Source organism: Oreochromis aureus, linkage group 14 (genome assembly GCF_013358895.1).
Source record: "Oreochromis aureus strain Israel breed Guangdong linkage group 14, ZZ_aureus, whole genome shotgun sequence".
In the NCBI taxonomy this organism is placed as follows: domain Eukaryota; kingdom Metazoa; phylum Chordata; class Actinopteri; order Cichliformes; family Cichlidae; genus Oreochromis; species Oreochromis aureus.
The window spans coordinates 41,587,623-41,609,524 of record NC_052955.1 but is presented as its reverse complement, the minus strand read 5'-3'; the positions used below and the strand labels follow the sequence as shown (position 1 = coordinate 41,609,524).

The 21,902-nt window shown below is 45.2% G+C and overlaps 2 protein-coding genes across 6 annotated transcripts in view; both read left to right on the top strand.

The window, feature by feature from the left end:
- LOC116329947 (ubiquitin-associated and SH3 domain-containing protein B-like) overlaps nt 1-9,949 on the top strand; it is a 43,001-nt gene extending 33,052 nt beyond the window's left edge. For 2 of the 3 annotated variants that reach the window (XM_031752092.2, XM_039622844.1), the window contains exons 3-14: nt 693-879; nt 1,570-1,768; nt 2,121-2,290; nt 2,401-2,609; nt 3,127-3,271; nt 3,361-3,487; nt 3,579-3,698; nt 3,775-3,867; nt 3,977-4,121; nt 5,566-5,672; nt 5,767-5,876; nt 7,180-9,949. In XM_031752092.2, coding sequence (XP_031607952.1) covers nt 693-879; nt 1,570-1,768; nt 2,121-2,290; nt 2,401-2,609; nt 3,127-3,271; nt 3,361-3,487; nt 3,579-3,698; nt 3,775-3,867; nt 3,977-4,121; nt 5,566-5,672; nt 5,767-5,876; nt 7,180-7,317 — 1,750 coding nt within the window. In that variant the 3' untranslated portion in view covers nt 7,318-9,949. The remainder of the gene's footprint in view (nt 1-692; nt 880-1,569; nt 1,769-2,120; nt 2,291-2,400; nt 2,610-3,126; nt 3,272-3,360; nt 3,488-3,578; nt 3,699-3,774; nt 3,868-3,976; nt 4,122-5,565; nt 5,673-5,766; nt 5,877-7,179) is intronic. The other variant, XM_039622843.1, reaches the window with a different exon arrangement.
- An 832-nt stretch (nt 9,950-10,781) lies between these two features.
- Nucleotides 10,782-16,070, top strand: LOC116329942 (translation initiation factor IF-2-like). 3 transcript variants are annotated; one of them, XM_039598222.1, is made up of 6 exons: nt 10,782-11,823; nt 11,905-11,987; nt 14,005-14,057; nt 14,173-14,248; nt 14,922-15,006; nt 15,536-15,664. In XM_039598222.1, the coding sequence occupies exons 1-6, from the start codon at nt 11,261-11,263 to the stop codon at nt 15,582-15,584; spliced, it is 909 nt and encodes a 302-aa protein (XP_039454156.1). In that variant the 5' UTR covers nt 10,782-11,260; the 3' UTR covers nt 15,585-15,664. The 3 variants fall into 3 exon arrangements, with proteins under 3 accessions (XP_039454156.1, XP_031607945.1, XP_039454155.1); XM_031752085.2 differs by having other exon boundaries at nt 14,922-16,070; XM_039598221.1 differs by lacking the exons at nt 14,005-14,057; nt 14,173-14,248 and having other exon boundaries at nt 14,922-16,070.
- The last annotated feature ends 5,832 nt before the right edge of the window (nt 16,071-21,902 follow it).

Here is a 21,902-nt window from a genome sequence, read left to right as displayed (position 1 = left end):
CTCATTTTCATTTGATTGTCATTTCACCCCAACCGCCATCGCAGCAGATGGCCCCGCCCCTCCCTGAGCCTGGTTCTGCCGGAGGTTTCTTCCTGTTAAAAGGGAGTTTTTCCTTCCCACTGTCGCCAAAGTGCTTGCTCATAGGGGGTCATATGATTGTTGTGGTTTTCTCTGTAGGGTCTTTTCCTTACAGTATAAAGCACCTTGAGCCGGCTGTTGTTGTGATTTGGCGCTGTATGGAAATAAAACTGAACTGAGTATTGTTAGCGTGGTCAGTGCTCACGTTCTAACAGTCAGTGTGATCATTGTGGGCCTAAAAACAAACACTGTTCTTGGCCTTTTAAGCTCTAGATGTGGAGGATAGTATTCATATGAAGGTATTTGGCTGTTCCAATAATCTGAAGAAAATTATTTTTCTTGAAAGCCAAAGAGTTTATTCAGCCGTCCATGCTCTGGGCGAGAGCAACATTATGAGCCAATAAGCAGACGAGGAGGAGTGTTTTATGTCCCAGAGTCTCTAAACAGGAAATGTTCCACTTCGAAGTGAGCTACAGGGCTCGGGCAGTCATCTGGCTGCACAGCTGTCAGATATAATGTGCACTTACCCGTTTCTTCTTTCAAGGTTTCATGTGAAAGTAAATGTACGGCATGTCACAGCAGCACGATGTGAGACGTTTCCGTGTCACACACAGGCTGTTTTCACACGTGGACGACCCGTTCTTGGACGACCCGTTGCCGAGAGAGTACGTCCTCTACCTGCGACCCAGCGGGCCCCTTCAGAACCAGCTCTCCCATTTCTGGCAGCAGAGCCGGGTCACCTGTGGCAAAAACAAAGCCCACAACATTTTCCCCCATATTACGCTCTGCCAGTTCTTCATGGTGAGTTTAACTGGATTTAACTGTCATGGTTGAAATTCAAGAGTTGTATTCGTCGATATCCGGATACATTATTTTCTTCTTTGTCCTTGTGCATAAAGTTAATTAACTGAATAGTTTAAGGTAAGCTTTGGCTAATCACTGAAACAGCATCAACAGTGTTAATAGGATTGGGAAATACGTGTGAAGGTGTCATCAGAGCTCGCAGTGTCTGCTAAGAACTGAATCGTAAAAAAATAGAAGAACACAATTATACAAAATGTTTAAGACTGAAAACATTTCTGGTAAATACTAATATCTGTAGACACACAGGGAGGAGGGATAATAAGACACAAGTGAACTCAGTCAAGGCAAATACAAGGGTGGGAAAACATCAAAGGAGGAAGTTAAAAAAGGAAAGTAATAAACCACAGCAAGCCACAAAAGAAGCTTTCAAAATAAGAGGAAATAGCTTAACACCCAGATACATGAGAGTTTGCAAACTTTACAAAAAAGCAAACTACACAAATGTGGGGCACTCTAAAATCATAGTATATGCTGCCGTTCTGCATGTTTACATCTTCTTTATGCAACAGACATTTCTTAATGAGCAGCATCACTGTTATATTCCAGAGACTACACAGATGTGCATCAGTAGAAACAGTATTGGACCCAGTCCACTCTCTGAACTCCCATCTCTTCTTGCTTACACAGTGTGCAGACCAGAAAGTAGAAGCTCTGTGCGAAGCCCTCCAGGCCACCGTACAGCAGTGGCGGGGTCGGTTTCCCAGCCCACTGCCCTTAGAGCTCTACACATCTTCTAACTTCATCGGTCTTTTCGTGGAGGAGCAGGTGGCCGATATCCTCAAGCAGTTTGCAGCTGACTTTGCCGCAGAGGCTGTCAGGAAGGCAGGTAGGAAGTACAAGCGCAAGGGATATTTGCACCCTTCCTGTCAGTCTGTTCCATCGTTCACAGTGTGTCTTTGTCAGCGTCACGTCACTGTTGTCACAGAGTAATGCGTGCTGACTGGCTTTGTGATTGTGATTGTTGTGGCGTTCTTCACAGCTTATTAAAGCCCTCGCTCATTCTGTCGCTCCTTAGTAGAGCGACACGCCAACATCTTATCAGAGGATGCTCTGTTATATTTTGGTTGTTTAGCATTAAAGAAAAAAAGAAACAGATTTCTTCAGATTAAAAGAAAAGTGCACGTTTAGTCTGAAAGCAGTCCCTGTGTGACATGTCTCCTGTCCTCTGTCTCTGTCAGAAGTCCACGTGGAGCCTCACAAGAAGCAGCTCCATGTAACTCTAGCCTACAACTTCCCCAGTGACCACCTCCCCTCACTGGAGAAACTCGCTAAGGGCATTGAAGTGAAGCTGGGATGTGATTGGCTGGCTGTTCTGTTCTCCCGGGACATTCGTTTTGCTAACCACGAGGTAGCTGATATTCACACTAAACCCTGCATGTTCCAGGACTGCGCACATTGAGGACAGCTATTGAGTAGTGATGTCTGTATGTTCTGCTTGTCTGTGATTGGCTGATGCAGACCCTGAGGGTGATGTACCCCTACATGCCACAGAACGACGACGAGCTGGAGCTGGTTCCCGGGGATTTCGTCTTTATGTCTCCCGTGGATCAGAACAGTACCAGCGAGGGCTGGGTGTACGGGACCTCACTCGCCACCGGGCTGTCCGGCCTGCTGCCTGAGAACTATGTCAGCCTGGCGGATGAATCTGACACCTGGGTGTTTCATGCGTGAGTGTGGCACACAAGGAACGTCGCACACAGTCTCGCTGCTGCTGAAACGTTTATGTGCGTGCACGTGTCACTGATGAATGCAGGCTTTGCACGGTGCGTCTGCAGCTAGCCGAAACTGTGTGTAGAATCTGTGTAAGAAAACCACGGCGGACCTGTCCACATGTTCATGCTTTTCAGCGTCTTACACACTTTATTGGCCACACACGGTTGCTGTTCACAAACTCGGCTGCAGTTTTACAGCTCACAGCCCGACATCCACATCAACAACAACAGCACTGACTCAGACAGAGCACAGATTTTAAGCCGGCGAGGCGTGATTGCCGATGCCGCTGCAGGTGCGTCCATCTCGCCTGCAGCGGCATCGCAGACCACGCCCCGCCCCACTGTGTTTCGATATGGCAACGTTGACCTTACTTTTCAGGATCCAAAAAACAATCAGTATATTTAAAGGTTCACATCACACGATCTCTCAGCTCACCGCCAGATTTACAGTGACAGTGTTTTTCCACCACAGCTCCCACTCGTTCTTCAGCTGTGAGCCCAGTGACAAGGCCAGTAAAGACAGAGGCCTGTTTGACGGACTGCTGGACAGCCGGCGTCCCGATAGCACAAGTCCCGGAGACACACCGTCACTAAGTCTCATCTGTCATCCGATGCAGGTAGTTCTTTTTACTCGACCTGTGAACTGCGCCCTAATGTTGCTGTTATCTGTGCAAACGTTCAAACGCCCTGTCACTCGGATGTTCAGCAGGTCCTGCGGATCAGCGGGGGTCACTCTCGGCAACCCAAGCGGACTCTTTTCGTGTGCCGCCACGGTGAGAGGATGGATGTGGTCTTTGGCAAACACTGGCTCTCCCTCTGCTCAGATAGTAAAGGTGAGCACGTCCACACACATTCATGACTGTCTCTGTGCGTCTCACAGTGAGGTTTGGACATGCAGCAGTACTTCTCTTCCTGCCTCTGCAGGTAGATACGTACGTTCCAACCTGAACATGCCTCCCAGTCTGCCTCTGTGGGGAGGACAGAGAGACTATGACATGGATGCTCCCATCACTGTGTTTGGATCCACCCAGGCCCGGCTTGTGGGTACGTGACCGGTGCCGATGTGAACGGTGTAAAACACCTGCTGCTAATGAGCAGGCTAACGTTTTTGTTTTTGCAGGTGAAGCCCTGTTAGAGAGCAACACAGCCATAGACTTCGTGTACTGCTCTCCCGCTCTGCGATGTGTTCAGACAGCACAGAACATCCTAAAAGGTAAAAACCGGTCTGTGTGGCCTGTACCCCAGCAGCCGCACCGACACATCGAGAAGGTGCGTTTCTTTTTTATCTGTGTGCTCGGATGACATTTGGTTTGTGCAAACAGGCCTACAGCAGGACAGCAAGCTGAAGGTGCGAGTGGAACCGGGGCTTTTCGAATGGACCAAGTGGGTGTCTGGGAGCTCAATGCCTGCATGGATACCTCCCACCGACCTGGCTGCTGCACACTTCAGTGTCGACACAACTTACAGGTGATGTTTGCTTGTGGGAGGATGCTAACTGTGCTGTGTTAGAGTTTGCATATTTCACACCTCCGATATGGAGAGAAACTAAGACGTATCTATATGAGTGTAAATATAAATCCACACAGAAAGCAATGGTATGCTGGTCATGTGCTGATGGGAAGGTTGGTGGTTCGATCCCTGCCAGTCTCCATCCTTCTAATATACAAATATACTAATGCCAAGTGTGAATGTGTTGTATGAAGCGAGTGCGAGAGAGAAGCTCTGTATCAGAATCAGTCCATTTACCATGAACTGTATTTTACTCACAGTAGAGCGCAGAAAATATATCAGATGTTAGAAAAGAGAAAGAACCATTTTAAGAATAATATTAGCTCATATTTTATTTAATGGCACCGACGTGTCATGTCTGTTGCTGTGTAGCGTCCCCGCTATTCCAACAACAGTCCATAAATGTGTGGGACGTGAGGAGAGCAGCTGCTGGACCTGTGGCCGAGGTTGTCCCGCTGTTGTCTCACAGAGGATCGTAGCTGCTCGACTCTCCTCGGTCTTGTTTGTTGTGTTCTTTGTTTCACGATGCTCCCGACGTTTCCGCTGGTGAAAGACCTGCAGGCCAGTTCAGCACTCACTCTTCTACTGTGAAGCCGTACTGTCGTAACTCTGTGTGGTTTCACTGAAATATGTAAGGTTCTTCCCTGGAAAAGACATGGTCGGGGTGGCAGCACATGTTGCTGTGTAGTTCCATGATGCTCCTCCATCCCATCAGAGGTGGAGACTTCTGAACAAGTCTGACAGTCCCGCTGCTCGTTAGTCCACAGGACATTACAAATGTTTGATTTGTGTGATCACAGAGCAGTTTTCATCTTCACTCCATCCATGTTGAATGAGCTTGGGTCCAGAGACGATGTGTATGACACAGCTTTAACCTGCACTCGTGGCACAGCGGGCTGTGTTCTGGAAGTGTTCTTGAACCCGTGCACAGAGTCGTGACTGTTTGCATTAGTGATATTCAGCCTTGTGCACAGCTGCTGCTCCAGACTCCCTGACTCTTTTTGTAGATGAACTTTGATTTTGAAATGTGTTTCTACCATCAGATTTAAAATGAGCTAATATTTTCAATAAAATAGAAAATGTAGTGTAAGCATGTGACTTCTGTTGTGATTAAAATACAGGATTAAGAGGTTTGCTAATCGTTGCGTTCTGCTTTTACTGATTTTACACAGAGTCCCAACTTTTGGGGCGTTGAAGCAGCAGCAGGGTTTGTAACACACCAGCAGAAACCCTGTGTATGTCTGCCTGGCCTGCAGTGATCTCCTCTGTAGTTCTGATGGACTGAAGTATCTAGACTGAGTCTTACTCCATCTCCCAAACCGCAGTCCACGCCCACTCAAACACACAAAGAAGACACTTACCACTGCCTAACATGTTTCACTAATTATTTATCTCAATGCAGACCTCTGATCCCAGTCAGCAAGCTCACTGTGTCCGAGTCCTACGAGAACTACATGAGTCGGAGCTATCAAGTAACCAAAGACATCCTGTCAGACTGCAAAAACACTGGTAAGAGACGCACAGCAGAGCTGCTGCAGATGTGGAGCGTTTAAAGATCAGCATGTTCATGTGTGCATCCCGCCTGGGTTTCCACTCTCCGTAGGAAACAACGTGCTGATTGTAGCCCACGCTTCTTCCTTAGAGGCCTGCACACGCCAGCTGCAGGGCCGCAGCCCACAGAGCGCCAAGGACTTCATCCAAGTCGTCCGAAAGGTCCGCTCACACACCTTTTTGCATCTGGTGCATCTGTTTTACTTTCTTTTGTACATTCCACCTTTCTGTCCATCCATCACTGCTTCCGTCTGGCTTTCCAGCCTCCTCTCATCCGGCCCATTTGTGCAAAAACAGGGGTGCGTTCACTGTACAGAGGAAAAAACAGTCAAAGCTGTGTTTCTCTGACGGGTTTATAGAGAATCAGACAATAACAAACTGTGAACGGGACATTTCTGAAATCATGTGATGAACAGACACGAGTCCTACTGTCTAACACGGTTTCAGTTTAAATAAGAAACGTGTGCACCTGTGATCACAAGCATTTACTTTAAACAGTTTTTAGTGCCCAGCTCGCTCATCCTCAGCTCTCTGACCCGACTTGAAAAGCAGGGAAGCGACTGGAAACTCTCATGTGCGCAGTTTCTACCATCATGTTTGTGGGTTCCTACCAGACTAAACTTCCTCTTTAGATAACGTTTGTTCTCTGGGTGGCTCATTAGGGGGAAATGAGTTGATGTATCTCACGTCACTGAGGCTTTAGTGTTTATCCAGGGTGTTAATGTGAAACGGTCAAACCAAACATGGATACGGAAGATTGGAAATGCCCCAATGACAACAGATAACGCAAAGTCAAAAAGTGAAGTGCGTGCGTTTCCCTCTGGTTTTACTTTGGTTTCTCTTTTCAATTAAACGGAACAAAAAAGCAGTTTTATGTGTTTTTTAGCAACAGTAAACCAAACACTGCTGTAGCACAGGAGCTTTGTGCCATCACAGTACAGTATCTGTCCACGGTTCCTGTTCCTGTTGATGAGATGTTCACTGAGGGTCATTAACTGCTTCTCATACTCACACTGACTGTGCTGCTCTCTGCTGGATGACACTGTAAAGTATAAAACAGCTGATAATGTCAGAAAATAGGAAATAAATAAATCAGTTCATACTAAAGTGGAAAATTAAAAGGATCAAAAAAACGAGTCTTTTTTGTTCGATTTATAAATAATTAATGAAACAGTGAGATGTGTGTTTATGTTAAATACAAAGAAATGATACATTGTAATTATTATCCTGTGATGTTTTTGCTCTGTTAGTGTGAGTACACATGTAAAACAGAGTCAGTCTTGTAACATAGTACCTATGACGTGTGAGTCGTGGCTTCCTTTCTGTCAGAGGTTAAATGAGGAGCTGCATTTACAAACATGGGGAAATCCAGGAAACGATCATGAAAATGTTACAAAGGTTTTCGTGTCGGACCTCCATCGTCTTTAATACGAGTCACGTTTCCTTTGCTCTGCTTGCTCCTCAGATCCCCTACCTGGGCTTTTGCTCCTGTGAGGAGCAGGGGGACACGGGGGTGTGGCAGTTAGTGGACCCTCCCATCCTGCCCCTCACACATGGACCAAACCACAGCTTTGACTGGAGGGAGACGCTCCTGCAAGAATGACAGCAGCCTGATCGGACCCTCTGATACAGTGGCACCGCCGCCCCAACCCCGCCCTTCCTCCAAATACTGGAACTTTCCTCTTTCAGCCCGTTCAGCAGAGAAAGCCTCGGCTTTCGGCCCCAGGTGACCAACCCAGCCAGTGAGTGGTGACAAAGTTTGGCAGCGTGGCTGAGTGTTCGCTCAACATTAAGCACGCTCAGATATCATCCACCCAGTCTCAGGAAATGTTGTGAAATTAGCACCAAGATCATAAGACAGCTGTTCTCCCCCCCGTATTAAAAATAACGTTTGATTGATTTTAGTGAGAATTCCCAGTTTGATCTATTGAGTTGTGATGTTAGCACACAGTAGCATTCTGGCTATAGGTGCAAATGTTTTTGAAGGTTTTCTATCGATAACATTTGAGGCTATAATTTTTTTTAACGTGTGAAATTAAAATCTGTCTTAAACGCGCCGATGTTTATTGTAGAAAGGCATCAGATACTGTTTTATTCTAACCTTAGAATAAATGACATCATTTGTATGCTTTAAAAACATGGCTTTATGTAAACCTATGTGAAGGATCCTGAACACTTTTTGTTCTGTGGTGGAGTTTCTCAAAGTTTAATGAGACTGTGGGCGGTTTGTAAGGACACTGAAGCACAAACAACAGCCTAGTATTATTGGAGGTTTAATGGCGTTGGCGTCCCGTGTCCTGCCGCTGCCACATCACTGGCTGAGGTAGAACATTTACGCCACAGCTCATAGTCTTGGTCACACCCTCCCGATGTCCCCGTACAATGCATCCCCCCGCTGTCGTCTCCATATGTAGCACACTGAGGGTACCAGTGTCTCTGCAGCAACGTCACAACCTGCAATACCGACAATCACACAGTAGCTTCTTGATTCTGGTCCAGCAGCAGTTTGTGTTGTTCAGACGCTCTCAATGATCAGAAACGTCTTCCACTTTTATTTGTATTTATTTATAAGCCTTTATTGTTACAAGCAAAAATAATAAAAACAGGTATCATTTCTAACAGCATGCAAGAACCTATGCTCTGTATCTCAGGTGTTGACTACATTTAAGACACACACAGTGTGTGTCTGTGGGTGTGTGGTTTGAAAACTGTTTCCTTGATTGACTGTGATGTTGCCCCTCTCTAAGATTAAACTGATGTACTGACTGCCATCAGCAGCTGTAGCAGAAACAACGTATTCACACATCTGCTCTTTTATCCCGCTGAGTTTGGGGAATCCTGGCTCATGCTGACAATGCAAAATGAGTTCCCACTGCAATCTAATGCCGGCTTCTTCATACGCACTAGCAAAGTAGTCTGCGTTGTTCCAAGTGCAGAGCAGCTTCCATTGCTAACACGAGAGCTAAGGCTGTGTTCACATATAGCATCATGGTGTTCACCACAAACGCCACAGAAAGAGCTCGACAGCTTGAGAAAAGCTACTCAGTGCTGATCATTTTAAAAATGTGTGAGGAGAGTGCAGCCTAGACACAACCAACTTTTAGAAGAACTGCTCCTTTAAAGAAGCAGTTTGGCACAGCTGGGAAGTGTAGTCGTTTGCTACACTCCAGCTGTACGGTGCCATGTCTGCTACAGACAACAGTAGAGCTCCACTCGGTCACATTACAAGTAAAAGCAGCTGAATCCAGTCTGGTGGATATAGAAAATTCAAGACTAACAACAGCGTTTGGTAATTTAATAATCTGTTATAAGATTGACTGGTTCTAAACTATTTGTTTCTATTTTGTAAGCTGTGTCACTTTCAATCAGATTTTTAAACTCGGCTAATCCTTTGTTGACTAGCATGAAAGGAAAGTAAACCGGATTCTGTCAAACTGTAATTTATGAAGACCAAACAATGAATTTTGCTCTCAGAGTAAAGAAAGAAGCTGCAGGAACACACCTGCATTGTAAAAACTGTATCACCAGTCTGCAATGAAACCTCCGTGAGAAGCATCAGTCAGGAAGAACACAGCAGTGGTGACACGCTCCTGATGCTCGAGTCAGTCCATGCAGTGAAGACCTCACATCAGACCTGCTAAACACTTGTAGCATTGCTGAATTCAGTCACTGTGTTACTGCACAGTGGTCACAGATGCAAGTGTGTGTGGGTGACAGTCACTGCTCCCACACGAATGTGAAAGTTTCTTCCTGTTTAATAAATGTCCAACATTCAGGAGCAACATAAAAAGTCTTAATCTGTGTGAAAAATGACAAGGAAGAAGCCATGGTGTTCCTTTACTCTTTATTTATTGTCTGATTATATCACCACATGTGTACAGCACTTATTTTAAAGGGACTTTGGAAACAAAATGTTGGCTTGTAATTTAAACATCGAGTGTGTGTGCGTGTGTGTGTGTGAGAGTGTGTGCACGTGTGTGTGCGTGTGTCTGTGTGCATGCGTGTGTGTGTGTGTGTGTGTGTGTGTGTGTGTGTGTGTGTGTGTGTGTGTGTGTGCGCTTTTATCTCCATTTTCTGTCTCATTCTGAGGTATAAAGAGCAGCTGCGCTTTTTAACGGCTGTAATATTTTCATAGTGATTAATGTGTGAGCGTCAGCCTACGACTGAACTATGACCCTTTGTGTTTTGTTCTGATGGAAGCTGAAATAAAAGCATCGTTTTTCTCCATAACTGCAGTCTTACTACACGTGTGCAAGTTATTGTCTGTTTGACTTGATTGATTTGATGCAATTACTGTAAAGGAGAATGAGTCAAATAAAAATCAATACCTAATTGTTGTGTGAAGATTGATTGTTCATAACCAGCAAATCTGGCTGAGGACTGAAAACCGCTGAATTTTAAATCCATTTAGGCTCGTATTTTTTAACACACTGATGCCACCTTTGTTTTTCCTGTAATAGACATGTGATTAGTAGAGGCTGCGAGAGAAAAAATGATGTCCGGCTCATGAATTTGCACAGAACTGTAATTATAAAAAACACAAAAATACTGTACATACAGGCCATCCTGTACATTTGCCTCACAGGTAAAGTGCTGGTCACTCTGGGACTGCCTTGATTTTCCTCCACAGCCACAAAGAAGCCAACTTATTGTTTTACTTTTCGCTGAAATACCTTCATCAAAATCTTTAAAAATATCTTTGCTAATAGTGAAATAAACTAACTTTAACTTGTCAAATGTGCTGATAATCAAATTTTAGCAAAGAGCATTGTATTTTTAAAAATGGCCTCGTGCTTATTAAGGCCGTTGTTTTTTTCTTTCTTGGATTCTGCGAGAGAATGAGAGCTTAGCATGAGTCACAGGTGGAAATAATCCTCATTTGTTTTATTCTAGGCCTGCAGTCTCTCAGTTCACCCAGCCGTCTACAAAAAGCTCTGCTGTCTTTAAGCTAACGTCCTCTGATTGGCTGCCCCTCACCAACAGAATATTCTAGCAGAGACTGGGCGGGGCTTGTGTGCTCACAGCGCTGTCTGTAGTCACACTGAGACTGGACTGGGTTTGTGAATAACTGTGTTTCTGCGCATAGTTAGTTAGTTAATCGCTGAATTCATGTAACTGGTCCCATTTAAGGAATGCATCATGGTGGTTTTGAACACTGCTGTTAGTTCCATCACGTGTTTGTGTTCAAACTGAGTATGTAACAGCAGCAGTGAGGGGGCCTCAGCAGCCTGACATCAGATATTACAAACTGCTCAAAGGGAGCACGAGACTAGTCTGGGTGAGTTTGAACTCATGTGTTTCTCAGATATAATGAATGATTCAAACATAGGCCACAGGCACTGTCGGTTTTATTAATGCCGTAGGTTAACATTACTGGAAGCGTCTTTGTCTTAGCGGGACATGAGGATTGATGCTGCTTTGTATGACACCTGTGAGGCTGGAGCCAGTAGCTGGTTAGCTTAACCTGAGCACAGGAAGTTTTTTAAAAACAAAAAAACAAAAAACATTATAGTGTCGTGCTAGCTGCTGTCTAAATCTGGAGCCTGATGGAGAGGCCTAAATTTCAAGTCAGACTTGAAGCTGCTGTTGCACACAGGGAGCCTCTAACCTGGCCCATCGCTCCCGATGGCTACATCCCCAACTCTGTGATCCGCAGCCGGAGGAGGAAGGGCAAGAAACTTTGGGATGACAGCTTCTTTCATGGTCAACGAACGGATGAATGCACCACAGGTTACAAGCAGGATAAAATCACAGATTATTTATGGTTCCAGACTGAAAATGAGAAAGAAGGTGAGCTGAAAAGAAAGAAGAGCGGACCAGAAGATGAGAGGACAAGGAAAGAAAGTAAAAAAATAGGCTGGCAAGGACGTGACGATACAAAGGAAGAAGAAACAGAGAAGAAGACAGAAAAGGAAGCTGAAAAAGCTCAAGAAAAGCTGGAGGTGATGAGAAAGAAAAAAACTGATGCAAAGAAAGAAAATGGCAAAGACGAGACGCAGAAGTTTATCCGGACTGCGAGTCCTGTGAACGAACAACCGAAACCCTCTGAGGACGCTAATGTGGCGCCTCAAAAGCAAGCAGATGATCCAACAAATGCTCCGGACTTCCTGTGAGTGTTAAAAAGTCATTCAGAACATCTCGTGGTAATCATGTAACTCATGAATTACTGGTGTGTTTATCTGAAATCTAGACCAACTTCCTGTGATGAGAAGAGAAGCAAACCTGTGAGAGAGCTGAAGACAGAAATGGAGCTCTGTGAAGTCATTCCCAAAGGTACACAGCAGTATTTGGAATATATGTTTGGGGGCAGGTGCCTAATACTCAGAGATGCTTAAAGTATCCCCACAATAAATTAACTTTAAAATATGGTTGTCAAGGCTGTGTGCAGGCAGGCAGGAGGAGAGGACCCAAAATGCAAGACTCACAGAGCCAGATGTAACTCAGAGTACTCAGCTTTTTTGCTGGAAGGCACAGAACAAAACTAACTAAACAGGGTGGCAGGTTAGCAAACAGAGGAAGTGAGGATACAACGCAACAGAGACCACAGGAAAACACAGGGCTTATATACACAGGGGAGTAAACAGGGAATGAGAAACAGGAGGGAGACACAGCTGGGAGAAATTAGGCTAACGAGACAAGGGAGAAGTAAAGCTGAACACACTGACATCACACATGACCATGATCCTTCAAAGTAAAACAGGAAACAAAACACACTTTACTAAGACACGGACTAGACAGAAAGAGACAGACTTGACACTGACCAAAACCTACTAAAATAATAATAACCATAATCAAAACAGTATCACTAACTAATCAGAACATAAATCATAATCCAGAAAAACACCAAAACATAAGAAACAGAAAAAGCTGGGTCAAAATGACCCAGAACCATGACAATGGCAATACTTTATAATACGACCTGCAACTAAAGTATAATTATTTCTTTGTTTCCAGTAAAAACCTGCCTACCGTTAAGATTAGCGAGATTACATTGTCATTTTGAATCAAATCCATTGAAAGTCCATTTAATTAGAGGGGAACTGTGTCCTTATTTGTGTGACCAAAAATATGAATGCAAATGTTTGCTGAGCACGTTTAAAGCTGCATTCTCTCTAATGGCCACCAGAGGGCGAGTCCTCTGGATGTAAAAGAAGAGAGTCTATGGAAAACCACCCACACTTGTTTTGGAACCTCAGTAATGGCTTTCCTGATGAGTTTAAACGGTCTCTGATTCCAAGTCCTATTGAAGAAATCGTGATGTTCATTTGGTGATTATTGTCCCCAGTAGAGTCACATTGACACGCTGCTAGCCCACGAGCAAGCAGTATCACGAGCAAGCTACGTACTGTAGCTTGCCTCCACCAGTGTGTGAATGTGAGAGTGAATGAATAGTGGAATTGTAAAGCGCTTTGAGGGTCTCGAAAAGCGCTATATAAATGCAATCCATGATTATCATTATTATTTAATGTTACGTCAGAGAACGAAGGCTAAAACAGTCAGCAGGAGGTTTGACTAACCAGCACACGTAGGTGACATCATGTTGGCTGCGTCTGTTTATGTGACGTCTAAGCCATTACTCAAACTACTAACTCAAACTTATCTCAGGACACACTTTTTTTGTTGTTGCTCACAGTCATTTGAGGTGTTGTTGACTTTCTGCGGTCTGATGTGGTCCCACATACATCACTGCTAGCCGTTTCCCACATGGACACAGTTTAAGTCCAGATTCTTCTAAAAGTTTGTTTTTCTGTGTGACATTTGTCAGAACGCCCACTGCAAATCTCAGTTTCTACGATACATTTTTAACTGAGAGAAACAACTTTTCTATGTTAAACTGTATAAAAGCTACCAAGATGTTATTTCTGAAGTCTGAATCCTTGAGAGGAGTGTTCCCGCCTCCACCATCCTGGTTACAAAAACAGGATGTGACGAGGAGGGGCACGTCTGACTGATACCACATCCCTACTGTTAACATAGTATGTCCAAGTTTTATTTAAAAAAAACTTCATATGTGTATTCAATGTGACAGGGGCCATAAAGTCAGGAGGACAGTGTCCACTGAGGCTGAGACAGAAACCTGTTTCAGAGTCTCCTGTAGAAGCAGACTGGTTTTCTCCACAGCTGTTGCCATCTAGTGGACATCACAAAGACTGCAGGCTTAAGGCATTTCCACACTGGCTTCATTTGTCCCACCCAGAAGCTCCGTCCATGTTTTCAACCATCTAAGGTCCATATGTCATTATTAATGTGTTACTATGGCAGTTTCCTTACAGTCAGTGTTCATTCACAGTGAATGATGTGAGTGAAGAGAAGGACGAGGGGCAGCCCGACCAAACAGGAAAAGTACGTTGAGAAAATGATTCCCCGTCAGAAGTATTAAAGTCAGCAATACTTCTGTGAACATCACTCCAACAAACGTCACTTGTTGGCTGATATTAATTGACTGTGATGTGCTCAGAGGAAAGAGAGCGAGCAGGAGAAAACAGGCAGAGCCGAAACAGCCAGAGCCGAAACAGCCAGAGCAGAACGACCAGGTAAAGTAGAGTTTTACAGGGACAAATATTGATCATTTTCACTGTTATTAAACCAACCTAAAAATGGATTCTGTGTAAAATGTAAATAAATCTAGATTGCAATGATTTGAAAATTTCATAAATCCATTTTTTATTTCCAATCAAACATGGAAAGAATACCAAATGTTTAAAACGAGAAAATGTGATACAGCAGCATGTCTTTAAATTGGCTAGAAAAGGTATGAAAAAAACAAAGGGCTTGAGAAACATTTTGCAACTAATTTGGTGAAATGGCAGCAGGTCAGTAACATTGTTGGGTAGAAAAAGAGCATCGTAGAGAGTTTCTCTGACGTAAACATGGGCTGAGGTTTACCAATCAAAGGAAACAAGAATAATTTCAGTGTGAAGACTGTGACCTTCTCATCGTATACTTAAAATCATGTGGCTCTAAGAGCAAGGCCAGAAATCAACACTGGGTGCCCCCAGAGGGCCCTCACACCATAGGCCTTGGGGACTAGTCGTGTTTTCGTGCAAATGGAGTAGGTACAGCTAATGTGGTCATAAAAATGACAAAAATCATCAAATATATCAGAAGTTCACGTCTATGCAGTTCAGATACAAGTAAAAGCCTGGCACATTCAGAATGCCTTTCCCCTCTTTTTTAACCTTTTTATGGACCTTTTCATGTTCGTAGAGCTGCAAAATGAAACCTACTCCCCACTGGTGGCTCCAGAGGATCCTCAACCACAACCAGAACCGTCACCAATCAAGGATCAAAGGTTCCTCCTTTTCTCACACAAATATGACAACATAGCTAACCATGTGCAGGCTGGCCTCGACGACAGAGTGCTGGCCCTCTACAAGAACTTCAAAGTCTTCAGAAAGAACTTGCCACATCTTGGAAAACTCTCTGTCCCCACTGAGCACCGTCCTTACCCTACACAGTCCCGCTGCTCTACACTTCAGGCTAATGCTGCTGAGAGCAGTTTGAAAGGTGGACTGTATAGCTCCCCTGCCCATGTGCCCTCACAGTCCATAGTTCAGGCCACTTGTCTGGGGGGAAGTCTAAGCAGTGACTTGGGTGGTGACCCAACATTTAATAGTACAGTGTCCACTGCTCAGATTCAGGGCTGCACACAGCTGCCCCAAACCTCGGGACCAAGCATGACTGAGTGGAGAACCAACCTGTACAAACTCATCTCTGTGCATGGATTCCAGTCTGCACGGGCAGCACGCTTACACACCTCAGAGCATGCACACACGTTTCCTACTGACGTGCAGCTTGTGACAGATTTTCCCCCACTGCAGCCTCAGCTGGCAGCAGCACATCAGAGGGTGGTTCAGAAGATCAAGCTGAAAGACTCCGTGGAGACAGCCGGCGGTTGCTTCTACCGTATCATTCCAATGGCTTCCCAGCACAACTTTCTCACTGCACAGCTCTGCGGGAAGGCCCGGTATGGACGCCTGGAGTTTGATTGGACGAGGGGATGTGATGAAGAAAGTGTGCTCAGGGTGTCATCACTCGAGTCGAGCGACCACAGAGCGGAAGATTAAAACTGTGATTGTCACATTAAACGTTAACATAACATGCGGTACATTTGTCTTTGTCTAAATGTTCACGCAGGCTGATTTTGATGCTGTTAGCTTGGTTCACTTTCTTTATCCCTACTGAAATGAATCAACACAACTTCTCATTCCCACAGGATACATCCTATGGACTAATTGTGCTGCTTTTCCATCAAACCCGAATCTTCCACTGCAAACTCCCACTACATGCAGACACCACAGAACGGCACTATTTATGTTTCCAAGATAATATATTGGGAGGTTTTTGTCCGTTTGTCCTTGCACCATCAGCAGATACCCATTTGGAGCTCTTAGTGAAATGTGTCTTACATGCTCTGCTCTGGACTTACATTCACATCGTCAGTGACTGAAAACAGGACCTTATAGGTGTGACATTATTATCAAGTGCTACCAGATAAATAAAGGAAATATTAAGTCACAGAATAACTTGACGTCCCTCATAGGATACATGTTTGACAGATTGTAGTCTAATAAGTCATTCACAGCAGTTTAAATGTGGGCAGTCATTTTTAGCCAAATACCTAAAATCCTTTTTTGGCACAACAGCAGAAATACCGAGCAGAAGATCAACATGTAGAAAGTCATCCAACAGGTGAAAGACAGAGAGCCTCAGGGACTAGACTGAACATGGCTGCACTGCTTTTACACCCAAATGTTCAAAAACTGCCAAACTGACATTTTTTGGGTCTTCGGTGCACAAGAAGGTAAACTTGGTCCATCCTCCTGACTGAAACGCTGTGACCGGCTCAGTTTGTCCACATGTTCCAAATTCTAAGTTACTTTTGAATTGAATTTATTTATTATCATTTAATAATGCCGCTGAGCTCTCATATGATAGTAGCACATAGCATGTTGGTGCTAATCACATGGTAGCACTTTATGACAATGTCACACTATTAAGCATTAGTCAGGTATTAGTAAGCGCTTAATTCATCATTTATTTATCATGACTCCTCCTTAGTATGTCATTCATAAATACAGGCATGTTTGCTAATCTGTTACAGCATTTACAGCTATCAGCATTGCTAGTAATAATCACAGTCATAATTATAGTCATAGTGATAAGTCTGTATTTATAAATGGCATACTAAGGAAGAGTAATGACATATAAATGATGAATTACACACTTACTCACCTGACTAATGATTAATAGTGTGACATTATTATATTTTTTCTTTTCTTTTCTGCCTGTCCCGTTTGGCTCTTTTGCCATCAGAATTATTGTCTAAAGGCGAAGAAAGATGCCCAACGGATTTACTTTACCAAATGGACCATCCCAGCCTTGCCGTAATGGTCCATTTGATTCACCTTTTATTGTTTATTTTATTTTCACTTGCTGAATACGGGACAGACTTGACTGGGGAAAGAAAGGGAGAAAGAAAGAGGGAAAGAAAACAGCGGAGAAGAGGGACGGGAAAAGGGCAAAAACCAACAGAATAAGCAGACAAAAAATACATATATCGATCACCTGGATCACCTGTTGAGAAAGAAAAAAGAAAACAAGCAGAAGAAAACGAGAGCAATAGAATAAACAACATCACAATGATCTATGGGAATATAACAGTAAATACTAAATGTTAAACATTATTGTGCAGCACGTAAGATCGACAGCGCAGTGTGCTTTGAGGTAAGAGCCAAAAAGGGTGTGGTTTGTGTCTGTGAGCACCTGTGTGTACACCTGTGAGCATGAACGCGCTTGTTTTTAAAAGGTTCCTTCATGTAATGATCTGCTAGAGGGTGTGGGGGGCCACTGCCCCGTCCTCCAGGGCATGACGCAGGTATGGAGGAGATCAAGACTCCAGACATCCAGAGGCCCCCAGAACACAAGAGACCAAGGAAGACCAACAGAGGGGCAGCTGCGTCACTATCCCAGAAAGAGTTGAGGAGAGTCCCAGATGAGGGGTCACTCAGCAGCCGCGGAGCAGGAGCAGGGGGGGGGTTGCAGTGACGTGCCCGTGAGCTCCGCCGGCAGCCAGCTGTGCCTGAGTGACCGAGCCCCGGGCCGAGAGACCGAGGGCACCCCACCTCCAAAGTGGCCCGAGCGAGCCCCAGGCTCCAGGCCCCGACAAGCAGCCGCCAAGGAGTGAGCCGGTGTGTACCTGGGCGCCCATCCCCGGACACACAGAACCACCAACGCACCGATGTCTGAGGGCGTCTGCCACCGGCAGGGGAAGTGGTGGGGGGAGATGGGCCTCCAAACCTTGGAGGGCCTGAGATGTCCCCAGAGAGGTGGCGTCTGATACCCAACCTGACATATAGACACAGACATACAGGCACGCACAGATACAAACATCCATTCCCACCCTCATGCTCTCATAGGCAATTATTCCACACTCAACCAACGCGGAGACAGACATAAAGAGACGCTGTACACACAATCACTCTCCCCAAGCGTACTCTAAGAACCGGGTCTGAGTACCCTTGCCCCTGGAGGGGGAAACTGCACCCAGACCCAGGTGGTGTTACCCTCTTCCCTGCGGTGGGGAGAAGCAGACCACCCTGACTCCGCAGCGGCAGGGAGGCCCCACATACCAGACCCCAGTCGGACGGCCAACTCCTCCTCCTAGCCCCCCCGCTCCAACAGGCCGCAGAGAACGGGGGTGTGAGAAGACTCCAAACCTTCCTCCACCCGCTCATATGTAGTGTTGATGTATGTGTGTTCTAAGGTGCATTTAAAACCCAGGAGGGCATGGAGCTACCTGCCAGAGCAGCAGGTAAGCGCATAGCCCCTCCTGATAGCCCTCAATGTCTACGTGTATTTAAAATTGAGAGGTGGGCAACGACCCCAGGGGTGAGGTGTACACCCTGATGGTAATTTGGAATCCGTGTAGCGTGCCCACCCCCAAGGTCCTATATGTATGTGTAATGAAAGTGTGAGTAATGTGAATGTCTAAGGTGTGGGATAAAATTGAGGCACAGGCAGCCAGAAGGGGACAGAGGGGGGTGGGGGTGCCTCCCCTGCACCCTGGTGACACACCTTTACCCCAAGGCCCTGCATGTGTGGGTGATTGTGGTGGATCGGGAAGAGGGAGGCAGCTGGAGATGGGGAGGGAAGGAAGGGAGGGCAGTGACCTTCTCCTGGGGCCAGCTCCCCGCTGACCCCAGTAGGCACCCCATACTCTGCAACCCGCCAGGGAAAGGGGGCCCAGGCCCATCCGGACCGGGGCCCAGTGCAGCAGCGCAGCCCGGCCCCACAGAGCCCGGGACAGTCCACCCGACCCCACCACAGAGAAAACTGTACCCACCCCATCATCCACTCATCTTCCAGACTACACAAGACAATAGACGCCCAGGCTGAGATCTTCCTCCACCTCTCCTGTATCTCCCCCTCCTGCAGAGAGAGTTCCTGAAGAGAGTTCCTGCAAGATGTGACAACCTCCCCCACCAGATGAAGAGCCCCCCAGGTGGCTCGATGCACCAGCGGCACCCTGCGCCAGAGCTGGGCCCCCATACACCCACCCGCCCACAACCCCGGCAACACACCAACCAGGACCCAGCCCCTGAGACCCGGCTAGGGTCCCAGCCCAGAGACAGAGCGCCCCCAGAACCTCACGCCCGTCCTGGACCCACCCAGGGGCAGCCAGGCTACCAGGTCAGTAACCCACGTCCGTCAGCACAGACCCTCCCCTAGCCCTGCTGCACGCAGCCATGAGGAAACCGTCACCTAAGAGCCAACAGAGCCCCTAATTGGCCATGACCGCTACCCCGGGTTGAGCCCCCCAAGGAAGATGCTCCTGGGGAACCCCGCGACGCCCTAAGCCTGTCCCTACCCCCACACCAATCACAACAGTGAAGGCGGGACCAAACTATGACCCCCCACCCCCACTAGGTGATGGAGCTGATCAAAGGAGCCCAGAGCAATTGATGGCAGAGGCTGTATCAAGACTAATGTAATCTAATAGATAATTTCTATATTGGTTAGAATTAAGATTATTTTTATTTTTCCAGTTCATGAGGACTGTTTTCTTGGCTATGCATAGTGCAGTGAAAACCATATGGGCTATATTCTTTTCCGTAGTGACATTATCTAAGCTGCCCAACAAACATACTAAAGGGGAAGTTGGAATGTTACATTTCAGACACTTTGATAAGTCTTCACATATCTCGCGCCAAAACTTCTGAACTGGTGGACAGAACCAAAGAGCGTGGATATAATTGTCCGGTGAATTGGTTTGGCAGTGTGAGCAGTTGTTGGTAGACGTAAAGCCCATCTTGAACATCCGATGACCTGTATAGTGCACTCTATGTAGTATTTTGTATTGAATTAATTGAAGACTGGGATTTCTAATTAAATGAAAGGTTTTTAAGCAAATCAGAGACCAGAAGTTTTGGTCTAAGTTAACTGATAAATCTGCTTCCCATTTTGCAATAGGAAGTGATATTGATTCATCTGTTTTAGAAAGTGTTCTGTATATTTTGGACAGTAATTTGGGGGTTTTAAGAGTAAGAAATTGAACCACACTTGGTGGTGTTTGTAGTTCAACTTGACCCGGTTTAAATTTCTTTTTTACTATGGATTTAATTTGTTGATACTCTAAAAATCTTTTCTTGTTGATCCCATATTGTGTAACTAGTCTGTCAAATGAAATAAGTGTGACATTATTATAAAGTGATACCATTTATCCAAGTGAAAAGTGTCATTGACACTAAATGTGCCTTTATTAAGCTCTGAGCAAGAGAGACGCTCAAATACAACATCACAGGGCTATAAATATATTATAGATATATAATAGATATATTTTGAGTAGCCAAAGGCACTAAATTCATAACTAACTCATCATCAGATTATTCACTTTGCTTAGTTTCACAACACATTATGAAAGAAGGTTTAGCATCTTTAGACTGATTTCACATGGGAAACATTTGCCTCCTTCTCAGTTAGCACGCCGCTTCACCCACATTTATATTTCTACACATTTATATGTCAGTGTAAAGATGTAAAAACTCTGATGCCTCCTTTCATTCAGAGCTTAGTTGCTGGGATACAGTGAAGTGCAACATGTAAAGATCCAGGGTTTCTAGTCCTGCTTACAGGTTTAGGCCACATCACAGTTCCACAGTGGGCAGCCTGTATGTCTGCATGTTCCTGCAAACAGCATGCTCCCAGTACAGATGCAGAATCCCTCCCTGCCCTCAACTCCCCAGAATTCAAAGTCCAGTTTAATTCATCCCATGCTCCCATCCTCAGAACGCGATTCAAGGGAAAAACCAAACATCCAGTAGTGGCTGGGACTCCTCTGATCCTCAGCTCTGATGTTCCTTTTCTGAAATGCTGTGCTACTTTTATTCCAGATGTTTGTGTCCCACAAACCTTACAAAGATTCTGTTTTTGCCTCGTCAGTCCCAAAGTTAAATGGGCTGGTTCTTCCTCTGAGCACTTCACACAACATTCACCCAAACACTTGTTTCTGTCCAACATTCATTCATCATCAAGGTGGTTTTTGGAAGATGAGCCTTTTTGACTGTCTCTCCACTCTGTTACATATGGAGTGGAGAGATCGTCTGATAGTCTCTCACTCAGAGAACCAACGTTACAGTGTGACCATACGTTCTCCTTGCTCAGCACTGTTTTTCCTTGAACTCTCCCACTGATGCTGGGTTTTTTTTATTATTGTTGACTCATGAACTCTGACTGAGACAAGCGTAGCCTGCAGTCGATGGATTTCTGGGCCTGTTGTGACCTGCTTGATAATTCATTGATGCACTCTTAATGTAATTTTGGTGAGCTGCTTACTTTTGATTGTTTCCAGGTTTTCTCCACATGTGGATCATGGCTCTGACTGTGGGCTTTGTAAATCCTGTCAGACTGATAGATGTCAGTTGTTGTGTTCCTCAGCTGTTTCTTTAGATCGGGGCATGGCGCGTTGCTCTGTGAGATCGTCACTTTTTAGATCTTTTTTTAGATTCAAGTGTGACATTAATAAGACCCGTCGTGGCTGATGAAACTGAACTCGGCTCGTTACTTTTTTCCCCATTAATAAAGTAACATTTAAAAACTGCATTTTGCCTTTACTCGAGTTATCATTGTCTAATATTAAATTGTGTCTGATGATCTGAAATGTGTGTGATAAAAAAAATAAGGAGCAGA